The 12,876-nt window shown below is 42.6% G+C and overlaps 1 protein-coding gene across 1 annotated transcript in view; it reads right to left on the reverse strand.

The window, feature by feature from the left end:
• SPATA17 (spermatogenesis associated 17) overlaps window positions 1-12,876 on the reverse strand; it is a 253,310-nt gene that overhangs the window by 239,842 nt on the left and 592 nt on the right. The window contains exons 2-3 of the mRNA XM_069768487.1: window positions 10,311-10,400; window positions 5,271-5,352 (exon numbers count right to left, since the gene is read on the reverse strand). Coding sequence (XP_069624588.1) covers window positions 5,271-5,352; window positions 10,311-10,400 — 172 coding nt within the window. The remainder of the gene's footprint in view (window positions 1-5,270; window positions 5,353-10,310; window positions 10,401-12,876) is intronic.

Raw genomic sequence — 12,876 nt, forward strand, 5'->3', positions numbered from 1 at the left:
AGTGATTTTTAAAAGGAGGCACAATGGGGGTCATTATAAGGAGGCACAATGGGGGTCATTATTATAAGGAGGCACAGTGGGGTCATTATTATAAGGAGGCACAATGGGGGTCATTATTATAAGGAGGCACAATGGGGGTCATTATAAGGAGGCACATTGGGGGTCATTATTATAAGGAGGCACAGTGGGGGTCATTATTATAAGGAGGCACAATGGGGGTCATTATAAGGAGGCACATTGGGGGTCATTATTATAAGGAGGCACAGTGGGGGTCATTATTATAAGGAGGCACAATGGGGGTCATTATTATAAGGAGGCACAATGGGGGTCATTATTATAATGTGGCACAATGGGGGTCATTATTATAAGGAGGCACAATGGGGGTCATTATTATAAGGAGGCACAATGGGGTCATTATTATAAGGAGGCACAGTGGGGGTCATTATTATAAGGAGGCACAGTGGGGTCATTATTATAAGGAGGCACAATGGGGGTCATTATTATAAGGAGGCACAGTGGGGTCATTATTATAAGGAGGCACAATGGGGGTCATTATTATAAGGAGGCACAGTGGGGGTCATTATTATAAGGAGGCACAATGGGGGTCATTATTATAAGGAGGCACAATGGGGGTCATTATTATAATGTGGCACAATGGGGGTCATTATTATAAGGAGGCACAATGGGGGTCATTATTATAAGGAGGCACAATGGGGTCATTATTATAAGGAGGCACAGTGGGGGTCATTATTATAAGGAGGCACAATGGGGGTCATTATTATAAGGAGGCACAATGGGGGTCATTATTATAATGTGGCACAATGGGGGTCATTATTATAAGGAGGCACAATGGGGGTCATTATTATAAGGAGGCACAATGGGGTCATTATTATAAGGAGGCACAGTGGGGGTCATTATTATAAGGAAGCACAATGGGGGTCATTATTATAAGGAGGCACATTGGGGGTCATTATTATAAGGAGGTACATTGGGGGTCATTATTATAAGGAGGCACAATGGGGGTCATTATTATAAGGAGGCACATTGGGGGTCATTATTATAAGGAGGCACATTAGGGGTCATTATTATAAGGAGGCACATTGGGGGTCATTATTATAAGGAAGCATGAAGGGGCAATATTATTATAAGGAGGCACATTGGGGGTCATTATTATAAGGAGGCACATGGGAGGCATTATTATAAGGAAGCATGAAGGGGCAATATTATTATAAGGAGGCACAGTGGGGAAATTATACCCTTGGGGGGTTGTAAAATTATAAGAAGGCATTAGGGGCATTATTACTATGCGGAGACACTGAGGGGACATTATTACTATCTGGGGCACTGGTTACATCACTATATGGATTATGTAGACCCAGAAGAATGTGAAGAGGGGGCTGGAAAAGAAGTAAGCCAAAGATGTCTGTGTGTCACATTCTGCAGGGACGACATATGAATGGAAGAAGTAATCATAGCGATCTGGGCCGAGTGGAAAACAAAAAGTAAAATGAATGATCACAACATCACCAGTGAGTCACTGATCTCAATCAATATATGTTAACTGTATGGTGGTAATATCAGTCTAACTATACGGTAGTAGTTTTTGTGAGGCTACTTTCACACATCAGGTTTTTTTGTTTCAGGCACAATCCGGCCAATTTTTTTTAAAAATGGATCCTTCGGAAATAGTGAAAAACTGATGTGACAGATCCGTTTTTCTGCTGGATCCGTTTTTGTTTTTTACCCGGGAGTACAGTGACTTCCTGTTCCGGGGTGGAGGGGAGAGAGAGATTCCACAATGGAAAAATGGAAAATGCATGATTATTGTAAAAAACTGGATCTGGTCGCCGGATTCAGCCATTTCTACCTGCGTTTTTGGCGGAATAAGTCGCTGTTCGGTTTTCCACCAGAAAAAATAACGGATCCGTTTTTTTACAAAACTCGCTGGATTGTGCCTGACAGCAAAAAACTAATGTGTGAAAGGAGCCTTAATGATCACTAATGGGGGTATTATTACTACTGTATATGACGGTAATATGTGGGTGTGGTCTGGGGGCATTATTAATAATGTAATATTGGTCTTGGTAAATTTTGTGTTAGGTAATGATCAGTATAGTGGCACTGGGTAAAGTTGTTGTGCTACTATGTGATGATAGCATGGCAGTATTATGTAACCCTACATAGATGTATTATTGGTCTTGCAGTAACTCTTGATTTCCTCCAACTTTAGTTAGGGTCATATTTATAATAGAGACCCCAATGTGGGTAAGTGGCTATGAGGGGCTGCATGGGCCTGTGTTCTTTTGATCCCTACAATCAACTAATTGATTGGGTTTGCCAAGAGCCATACAATATAATAAAAACGGAGTACTTTGACTACTATAATACTGTCCCTATGTAAAAGAATATAACTACTATAATACTGCCCCCTATGTACAAGAATATAACTACTATAATACTGCCCCCTATGTACAAGAATATAACTGCTATAATATTGCCCCTATGTACAAGAATATAACTACTATAATACTGCCCCCTATGTACAAGAATATAACTACTATAATACTGCTCCTATGTACAAGAATATAACTATTATAATACTGCCCCCTATGTACAAGAATATAACTACTATAATACTGCCCCTATGTACAAGAGTATAACTACTATAATACTGCCCCTATGTACAAGAATGTAACTACTATAATACTGCCCCCTATGTACAAGAATATAACTACTATAATACTGCCCCCTATGTACAAGAATATAACTGCTATAACACTGCTCCTAAGTACAAGAATATAACTGCTATAATATTGCCCCTATGTACAAGAATATAACTACTATAATACTGCCCCCTATGTACATGAATATAACTACTATAATACTGCCCCTATTTACAAGAATGTAACTACTATAATACTGCTCCTATGTACAAGAATATAACTACTATACTACTGCACCTATATACAAGAATATAACTACTATAGTACTGCCCCTGTGTACAAGAATATAACTACTATAATACTGCTCCTATATACAAGAATATAACTATTATAATACTGCTCCTATGTACAAGAATATAACTACTATAATATTGCTCCTATGTACAAGAATATAACTACTATAATACTGCCCCCTATATACAAGAATATAACTACTATAATACTGCTCCTATGTACAAGAATATAATTACTATAATGCTACCCCGATGTACAACAACATAACTACTATAATACTGTCCCCTATGTACAAGAATATAACTATTATAATACTGCCCCTATGTACAAGAATATAACTACTATAATACTGCTCCCTATGTACAAGAATATAACTACTATAATACTGCCCCCTATGTACAAGAATATAACTGCTATAACACTGCTCCTAAGTACAAGAATATAACTGCTATAATATTGCCCCTATGTACAAGAATATAACTACTATAATACTGCCCCCTATGTACAAGAATATAACTACTATAATACTGCCCCTATTTACAAGAATGTAACTACTATAATACTGCTCCTATGTACAAGAATATAACTACTATACTACTGCCCCTGTGTACAAGAATATAACTACTATAATACTGCTCCTATATACAAGAATATAACTATTATAATACTGCTCCTATGTACAAGAATATAACTACTATAATATTGCTCCTATGTACAAGAATATAATTACTATAATACTGCTCCTATGTACAAGAATATAACTACTATAATACTGCTCCCTATGTACAAAAATATAACTACTATAATACTGCCCCTATGTACAAGAATATAACTACTATAATACTGCTCCTATGTACAAGAATATAACTACTATAATACTGCTCCTATGTACAAGAATATAACTACTAAAATACTGCCCCTATGTACAAGAATATAACTACTATAATACTGCCCCTATGTACAAGAATATAACTACTAAAATACTGCCCCTATGTACAAGAATATAACTACTATAATACTGCCCCTATGGACAAGAATATAACTACTAAAATACTGCTCCTATGTACAAGAATATAACTACTATAATACTGCCCCTATGTACAAGAATATAACTACTAAAATACTGCTCCTATGTACAGGAATATAACTACTACTAGATGGTGGCCCGATTCTAACACGTCGGGTATTCTAGAATATGCATGTCCACGTAGTATATTGCACAGCCATGTAGTATATTGCACAGCCACGTAGTATATTGCACAGCCACGTAGTATATTGCCCAACCACGTAGTATATAGCAGAGCCATGTAGTACAGTATATTGCGCAGTCACGTAGTATATAGCAGAGCCACCTAGTATTTTGCCCAGCCACGTAGTATATTGCCCAGCCACATAGTAAATAGCAGAGCCACATAGTATATTGCCCAGCACAGAGCCACGTAGTATAGAGACGTAAAAAAAAATAAACATATACTCACCTTCCGAAAGCCCGTTGGAAGTCCCGCTATACTCACCGTCCGCCGCCTTTCTCTCTCCTCGCCACGCTCCCGGGACCGCTCCATTGCAAGCAGCAGCTTCCGGTGGTCCCAGGGCTGGTGTGAGCAGGACCTATGATGACGTCGCGGTCGCATGACCGTGACGTCACGGCAGGTCCTTGTCGCACACCAGCCCTGGGACCGGAAGCTGCTGCTTGCAATGGAGCGGTCCCGGGAGCGTGGCGAGGAGAGAGAAAGGCGGCGGAGGGTGAGTATAGCAGGTTTTTTTTTTTTTTTTATTATTTTTAACATGACCTATTTTTACTATTGATGCTGCCTAGGTAGCATCAATAGTAAATAGTTGGGGACACACAGGGTTAATAGCAGCGGTAACGGAGTGTGTTACACCGCGGGCCGTTACCGCTGCCATTAACCGTGTGTGAGCGGAGAGTGGAGGGGATTATGGAGCGGGCGCCGGGCAGTGAGTGCAGGGGAGTAGGGAGAGACTAATCGGACTGTGGCCGTCGCTGATTGGTCGCAGCAGCCATGACAGGCAGCTGCCGAGACCAATCAGCGAACGAATAACCGTGACAGAAGGACAGACAGACGGAAGTGACCCTTAGACAATTATATATATATAGATAATACTGCCCCTATGTACAAAACTATAATTACTGTAATACTGTCCTTTACAGACAAGAATATGGAGATGATTAAGTTAGACAATTTTCTCTATTAAAGCATGAAAAGAGAATATTTAATTTCCAATTTATTTTTTTCTTTCTTTAAGTTGTTCAGTTAAAATGACAGTCAGTCAGTGTGTGGCAGCATTTATTACCTTAACTTTGCTCCTGAAATATTTTCTTGCTTGATACCCACGCCACCATTTCTGGATCACTGTCGTCATACTGCTGAGGTGTCTAAAAATGCAATATCAAAGATTGTTATATACAATATACGCTTAATGGAGGGACTGATCAGTTTGCATCCAGACTCAAGTAGCCTCAATCAGGGGAAGCATGAAACGTCAACATGCTCCCTCATTACAGAGAGCTATTTTTTTATTCTGAAGACAGGGAAGATCCAAAGGGAGCCATCCAGAAGATACTACCCGTCATCCTTTCATTTTTCTTCCAGCTTATTCTAAGGTTAAACATCATAGTAAAATATAGTAGAGGGGACCGTGATGGGATATTTTGCCACCCACGATTTCGATAATATGAAGCTGATAACTTGTTTCCTTTAACTCTTTTCCGACATCTGCAGTACATTTATTGCAGAACTTCCAAGAAGTAGCGTAGAGCTGACTGAAGAGCTGGGTCACCTTCAAACTTAATGCTAGTATCAAGGGGGAACCTCGACAGAAAGTGGTCTACTCGATTTCAGGGGTCAGAAGATCGCAGAGTTTGGCAACATGCACATCTGCACTGATTGGATCTTCTTTGCTTTCCTGTTACCTGTGAATGTTTACCTTGTTTTGGTGTTGAAAGGATGAAGCAGTTCTGTTTGTCTCCTAATTAAGCTTTCCATCCAGAGTCAGTTCAGCTGTTCTGATTTCTCTACTCCCTCTTGTGAAAGTATTCATCTTTAGCTTGGGTAGTTGCCAGTGATAGCTTGCTATATCTTGTAATTGGTGCCCTGATGACCCACACACACAACTTAGGGGCCATACCTAGGGAAAGAAAGGGATAGGAACACGTACGCCGCACGAGGTGAAAGAGCCCGTACAGAAATGTCAGAAACGTTTACACTTCGACCACATTCCTCGGGTATCGAGGAGCAGCAGGTGGAGATAGCCATCTCTCTCCATGAAGATTTCCAAGTCTGGACTTTTTCCCTCCCTCCAGGTTCTCAGTGGCTCCGGACAGTTGAAGAATTTTTTAGTGCTCTAGGACTCATTTATGACAATCCTGACTGTGTCGCCCTGGCTGAATCCAAACTACGTCAGCTTCAGCAGGGAGACTGGCCATCAGAAGAGTTCTGCTCTGCATTCCGTAGAAGGTCCACAGAATATCAGGTGGAATGATCCCGCCCTCCGGAGTCATTATTGTCATGGTTTTATCTGATGTGAGACCCCTGTTTCCTTGCACGCCACCATGTCCCTAGATATCCGTGTGGATCGTCTCCGAGAAAGACGAAAGGAGACACCATTATCTACTGGCAGGAGGGTTTTCTTTGTTAAGAAAGAAAGATAGTTGGCTGTGTCCTTGCTTGGACTTCCACAAATTTAATCGTATCAACATTTAAGATCCATACACTCTCCCTCTCATTCCGGATCTCCGATTGTCAGGGCTAAATGGTGTACCAAACTGGATGTTAGGGGGGGTCTAAACCAGCCCGTTAAGTGTTTACTTCTTTAAGAAAAGTTTTGCTTCTGCTCTGGTCCTCATACAGCCGGACGTTACCCAACCGTTCATTGTGGAAGTAGATGCATTGGAAGTAGGGGCTGTATTGTCACAGGGTTTGTCCCCAAGTAAATGACATAAACGTGCCTTTTTCTCTAAAAAAAAATTGTCACCCGCGGAAAGGAATTATGATATTGAAAATAGGGAACTCTTGGCAATAAAGTTGGCTGTTTTGGGTCATTTTTTGGAGGGCTCAGTACATCCGGTCACGGTCATCACAGACCATCAAAAGGTACTGTATCTCGAATCTGCTAAACGACTTACTGCTAGTCAGGCAAGGTGATCTTTGTTTTTCATCAGGTTTATTTTTTTGTGACTTATTGTCCGGGGGTTAAAAACATCAAAGCTGATGCACTGTCCCGTTGTTTTCCGGGGGAAGATAGTAGTTTCAGCAATATGTTAGGACCTGGAGAAAGAGGTTGTAGAAGACCGGGGGACGTCCCTGATACTTGTCCTCCAGGTAAACTGTTCCTTTGAACCTCCGACTTAGAATATTAATTTAACATGATTCGGTTCTTGCGGGACATCCTGGTGGTAAAAGGACCATGGATCTACTTTCTTGCTGTTTTCAGTGGTCAAGGTTGCACCAGGATGTGAAGAATTATGTCTTGTCTTGCAATACTTTTGCGCTTTCGAAAAAAAAAACCCACACTAGTCTGACCGGGATTCTGAAACCTTTGGCCATTCCTTGAAGACAATGGACTCACTGATCTGCCAGTGTATGCAGGCAAAACAGGAATATTAGTGGTTGCGGATAGATTTAGCAAAATGGCTCATTTTATTGCATTACCTGCACTTCATAGTGCTAAAACTTAGGAACAAATTTTAATTAATGAAATTGTGAAACTTCATGAGCTCCCCTCTGATATTGTTTCTGCTCATGGGACCCCATTTATATAAAAATTTTGGAGGCAATTTGTGCTCGTTTAGGGATTCATCTCATTTTCCTCCACCTTCCATCCATAATCTAATGGGCAGACTGAACGGGTGAATCTGGAGACGTACCTAACATGTTTTATTTCCGGAGTTCGCAGTGAATAATCATCATCACAAATCTACAGACAAGACACCGTTCTTCGAGGCATTTGGTTTTCATCCTCAATTTTTATACCTTTAATGGAAATCGTTCTTCAGAAGCTCATGGGGAGTAAATCTGGAGTTTCAGATAGCCCAAATTATTGATTCCGTTTGGACGTCGTTCACTTCAGTATTTGGTGCATTGGACGGGTTAGAGTCCAGAGGAGAAAATGTGGGTAACAGCGTCTGATGTTCATGCGACCAAGTTGGTTTGGTCCTTTCATGCCTCACATCCAGGTAAACATAGTCCTGAGGGTCCGGTGTCCCCTCTCTGGAGGGTTGGGTACTGTCACAGGGGTACCAGGACAGAGAGTGGTCTCCTTTATTTCAGAGGTCAGAAGATTACATAATTTGGCTGCACGCATTCCTGCACTGGTTGGATCTTCTTTGCTTTCCAGTTAGCTATGCAGATTTCCTTTGCTCTTGTGTTGCAAGGTTCTGATTGTCTCCTAAAGATTTCAGTCCTGAGTTATCTCAGCTGTTCTCTTTTCTCCACTCCCCTCTGGTATAAGTACTCTTACCCTTTAGCTTGGGTAGTTGCCAGTGATAGCTTGCTGTACCTTGGAATGAGTTTGGAGCTGTGTGCCATGGAAAGAGAAGTCATTCAGGAATTGTCTCCAGAGATTGCTGTTTGGAAGTTGGTTTGGTGTCTTCCCAATCCTTTTCTCCCTTTTTATTTGCCTTACCTTCCTTTATATATTTATGGAGTCTGGGTGCGCATAGAGTGATTGTTGTTTCTTTTACTCTTGTCTGTTTTCCTTTTGTGTCTTTATCTGAGAGCAGGACTTGTTTTCCTGCTGCTCCGCGCACTAGCTATAGACGTGCCTAAAGAAAGACAGGGATAGGAACACGATTGCTACCTAAGGAAGAAAGAACCCATCTAGGGGCGTTAGGGAGCTCAGGGCTGCACATGGCAAGTTTTAGGGCTTGCCCCCCTGTTTTTCTCTAGTTGCAGTGCTTTCCTTCCCACCCTTCTCACCATGTGCCGCCTGTCTCCTAGGTGGAGCATGACAAGGGGCTGTGGACACCCACCTATTACTGTGCTGACGGAAGTGCAGTGCAACCACTTAGATGCCACAGTCAATGTGTATTTTGGCATCTATCTAGTTAAATAAAGGAAAGTGGCTTCTCTAGTTGGTGTGAAATAAAAAAACAAAACTTAAAATTGAGTTAACCTCTTCAAGACCAAATACATTTTTATTCTTTTTCGTACATGTGGCTTTAATAGTTCTAAAGTCTTTTTTATATTTATTTTTTGGGTGGATATTTGAGGATAATCTAATGAAAAATGTGTTTTTTTTACACTTTTTTCATCCTATAAAGCCATAAAAAAAACACAAAATAGATTTTAAATCGTGTTCCCCTTTCTGTTACAATTACTTTTATAGATCAGACATGTTTTTTTTTCCATAGGGGGCAGTGCCAGAAACAGCGGTTTCAACTTCCAGTGATCTTTTTTTTTTTTCATTATTTTGTTTTACTACTTGCTTTGTTTGCTTTATCTTTATTTATTTCACACATTTTGCCCTCCCATTAGGTCATCAAAGACCTTTAAGCCACATGTAACCATTTATTATTTTCTTATTGAGGATTTCCCCTGTAACTGGGGCTGGAATAATAGTTATGGGTCAAATTGTCTACACCGCAGAGCACATCTGGGACAGGGGAAGAAAGTGATGCGAGGCCTTGTGCCCATTTACCGAAAATACTGAGTTTTTCCAGTGTGGTTCTTTTTATTGGTGCAGAAATCCTGCTGAGTTAAACATTTCAAGCAAAGTGGATGTGATTTCATGAAACTCCGGCCCACCGTGTGTTTAAACATGCTGCTGATCTTTGGGGGGGGGGGAGAGGGGGTGTTGCTTTTTTTCCCTACAGGCTTCTATGACGAGACTTACAAAACCTGATTCCTTTTTTTTCCATGCATTTTTTAAGTGCAGAATTCAAATGTTTTTGCACTAAAAAAAAAAAAGCATAAAAGTCGCTGCTTCAAATCTCCACCAAAAATGCATAAAAAGGGCAAAATACTGCAGAAATGCTATAACCAGGGCAGATTGCTATTGCTTATTTTAGTGCAGAAAAACACAGCTGAAGAAAAAAAGCTCATGGAAATATGGTCTAAAAAAGGATGTAAAACTGTTAATTTTGTTCTAGTTTTTCATGTTTTATTGGGCAATGCTCCTTTTCGTGAACAAGCTGAGCGGATGATCTGGAGAATATTGATCGAGGCAGCTCTGGGCAGCAGCACAAGTTCTCTGCAGTGGCCACTACAGGGCAAATGTGGTATTACAATATGTTCTTTGACACGAAAGGTCCAGCCTTTCCAGATGCCTCTTTAGGATGCCCATATTCATAAAATTTATAAACTTACATGACTATAAATCAACTAAACCCCTCACCTGAGGTAGCCCCGGACCCTGCATCCCCGAAACCAGCTCTGGATCACCACTGCTGCTTGATATTCCATCATTCTGTTCTCCTCGGCATCTCTACAGAGGAAAAAAGACATATAATTACAGTAACCACCACAGATATCGATAAAAACCCATCCAGAGAGTTCAGACTGCCACCAAATATAGTGCAGCCAGAGTGTCCCCCTATATATACTGCTCAAAAAAATAAAGGGAACACTTAAAGGGAACCTGTCTCCCTGAAAATTGCGGGTGAGGTAAGCCCACCGGCATCAGGGGCTTATCTGCAGCATTCTGTAATGCTGTAGATAAGCCCCCGATGTTAGCTGAAAGAGGAGAAAAAGACGTTATATTATACTCACCCAGGGGCGGTCCCGATGCTGGTCAGGTCGGATGGGCGTCTCCGGTCCGCTGCGGCGCCTCCCATCTTCATTCCAAGACGTCCTCTTCTGATCTTCAGCCACGGCTCCGGCACAGGCGTACTTTGTCTCCCTGTTGAGGGCAGAGCAAAGTAGTGCAGTGCGCAGGCGCTGGGCCTCTCTGACCTTTCCGGCGCCTGCACACTGCAGTACTATCCTCTGCCCTCAACAGGGAGACAAAGTACGCCTGTGCCGGACCCGTGGCTGAAGATCAGAAGAGGACGTCTTGGAATGAAGATGGGAGGCGCCGCAGCGGACCAGAGACGCCCATCTGACCTGACCAGCAGCGGGACCGCCCCTGGGTGAGTATAATCTAACGTCTTTTGCTCCTCTTTCAGGTAACATCGGGGGCTTATCTACAGCATTACAGAATGCTGCAGATAAGCCCCTAATGCTGGTGGGCTTACCTCCCCCGGGATTTTCGGGGTGACAGGTTCCCTTTAAACATCAGAATATAACTCCAAGTAAATCAAACTTCTGTGAAATCAAACTGTCCACTTAGGAAGCAACACTGTTTGACAATCAATTTCACCTGCTCTTGTGCAAATGGAATAGACAACAGATGGAAATTATTGGCAATTATCAAGACACAATCAATAAAGGAGCGGTTCTGCAGGTGGGGACCACAGATCACATCTCAGTACCAAAGCTTTCTGGCTGATGTTTTGGTCACTTTTGAATGTTGGTTGTGCTTTCACACTCGTGGTAGCATGAGACGGACTCTACAACCCACACAAGTGGCTCAGGTAATGCAGCTCATCCAGGATGGCACATCAATGCGAGCTGTGGCAAGAAGGTTTGCTGTGTCTGTCAGCGTAGTGTCCAGAGGTAGGAGGCGCTACCAGGAAACAGGCTAGTACACCAGGAAACGTGGAGGGGCTGTAGGAGGGCAACAACCCAGCAGCAGGACCACTACCTCAGCCTTTGTGCAAGGAGGAACAGGAGGAGCACTGCCAGAGCCCTGCAAAACGACCTCCATCAGGCCACAAATGTGCATGTGTCTGCACAAACGGTTAGAAACCGACTCCCTGAGGATGGTCTGAGTGCCCGACGTTCACAGATGGGGGTTGTGCTCACAGTCCAACACCGTGCAAGATGCTTGGAATTTGCCACAGAACACCAGGATCAGCAAATTCACCACTGGCGCCCTGTGCTCTTCACAGATGAAAGCAGGTTCACACTGAGCACATGTGACAGACGTGGCAGAGTCTGTATAACGAGGTCAACCATCAGCACTCAGACAGTGACAGAGTGTGGAGACGCCGTGGAGAGCGATCTGCTGCCTGCAACATCCTTCAGCATGACCGGTTTGGCAGTGGGTCAGTAATGGTGTGGGATGGCATTTCTTTGGAGGGCCGCACAGCCCTCCATGTGCTCGTCAGAGGTAGCCTGACTGCCATTAGGTACCAAGATGAGATCCTCAGACCCCTTGTGAGACCATATGCTGGTGCGGTTGGCCCTGGGTTCCTCCTAATGCAGGACAATGCCAGACCTCATGTGGCTGGAGTGTGTCAGCAGTTCCTGCAAGATGAAGGCATTGAAGCTATGGACTGGCCCGCCTGTTCCCCAGACCTGAATCTGATTGAACATATCTGGGACATCATGTGTCGCTGCATCCACCAAAGTCACGTTGCACCACAGACTGTCCAGGAGTTGGCGGATGCTTTAGTCCAGGTCTGGGAGGAGATCCCTCAGGAGACCATCCGCCGCCTCATCAGGAGCATGCCCAGGCGTTGTACAGTAGGGAGGTCATACAGGCACGTGGAGGCCACACACACTAATGAGCATCATTTCCTTGTCTTGAGGCATTTCCACTGAAGTTGGATCAGCCTGTAACTTCATTTTCCACTTTGATTTTGAGCATCATTCCAACTCCAGACTCCATGGGATATTCATTTTGATTTACATTGATCATTTTTATGTTTTATTGTTCTCAACACATTCCACTGTATGATGAATAAAGATTTACAAATGGAATATTTCATTCACTGATATCTAGGATGTGGGATTGTAGTGTTCCCTTTATTATTTTGAGCAGTGTATATGATCTTGCTTGTTTGCTAGAATGCTGGGAGTTGTAGTCCGATATGAGGGGTGGTCACAGTATTGTACAGAGCCCTGTGCACACTCCTACA

Source organism: Ranitomeya imitator, chromosome 5 (genome assembly GCF_032444005.1).
Source record: "Ranitomeya imitator isolate aRanImi1 chromosome 5, aRanImi1.pri, whole genome shotgun sequence".
Classification (NCBI taxonomy): domain Eukaryota; kingdom Metazoa; phylum Chordata; class Amphibia; order Anura; family Dendrobatidae; genus Ranitomeya; species Ranitomeya imitator.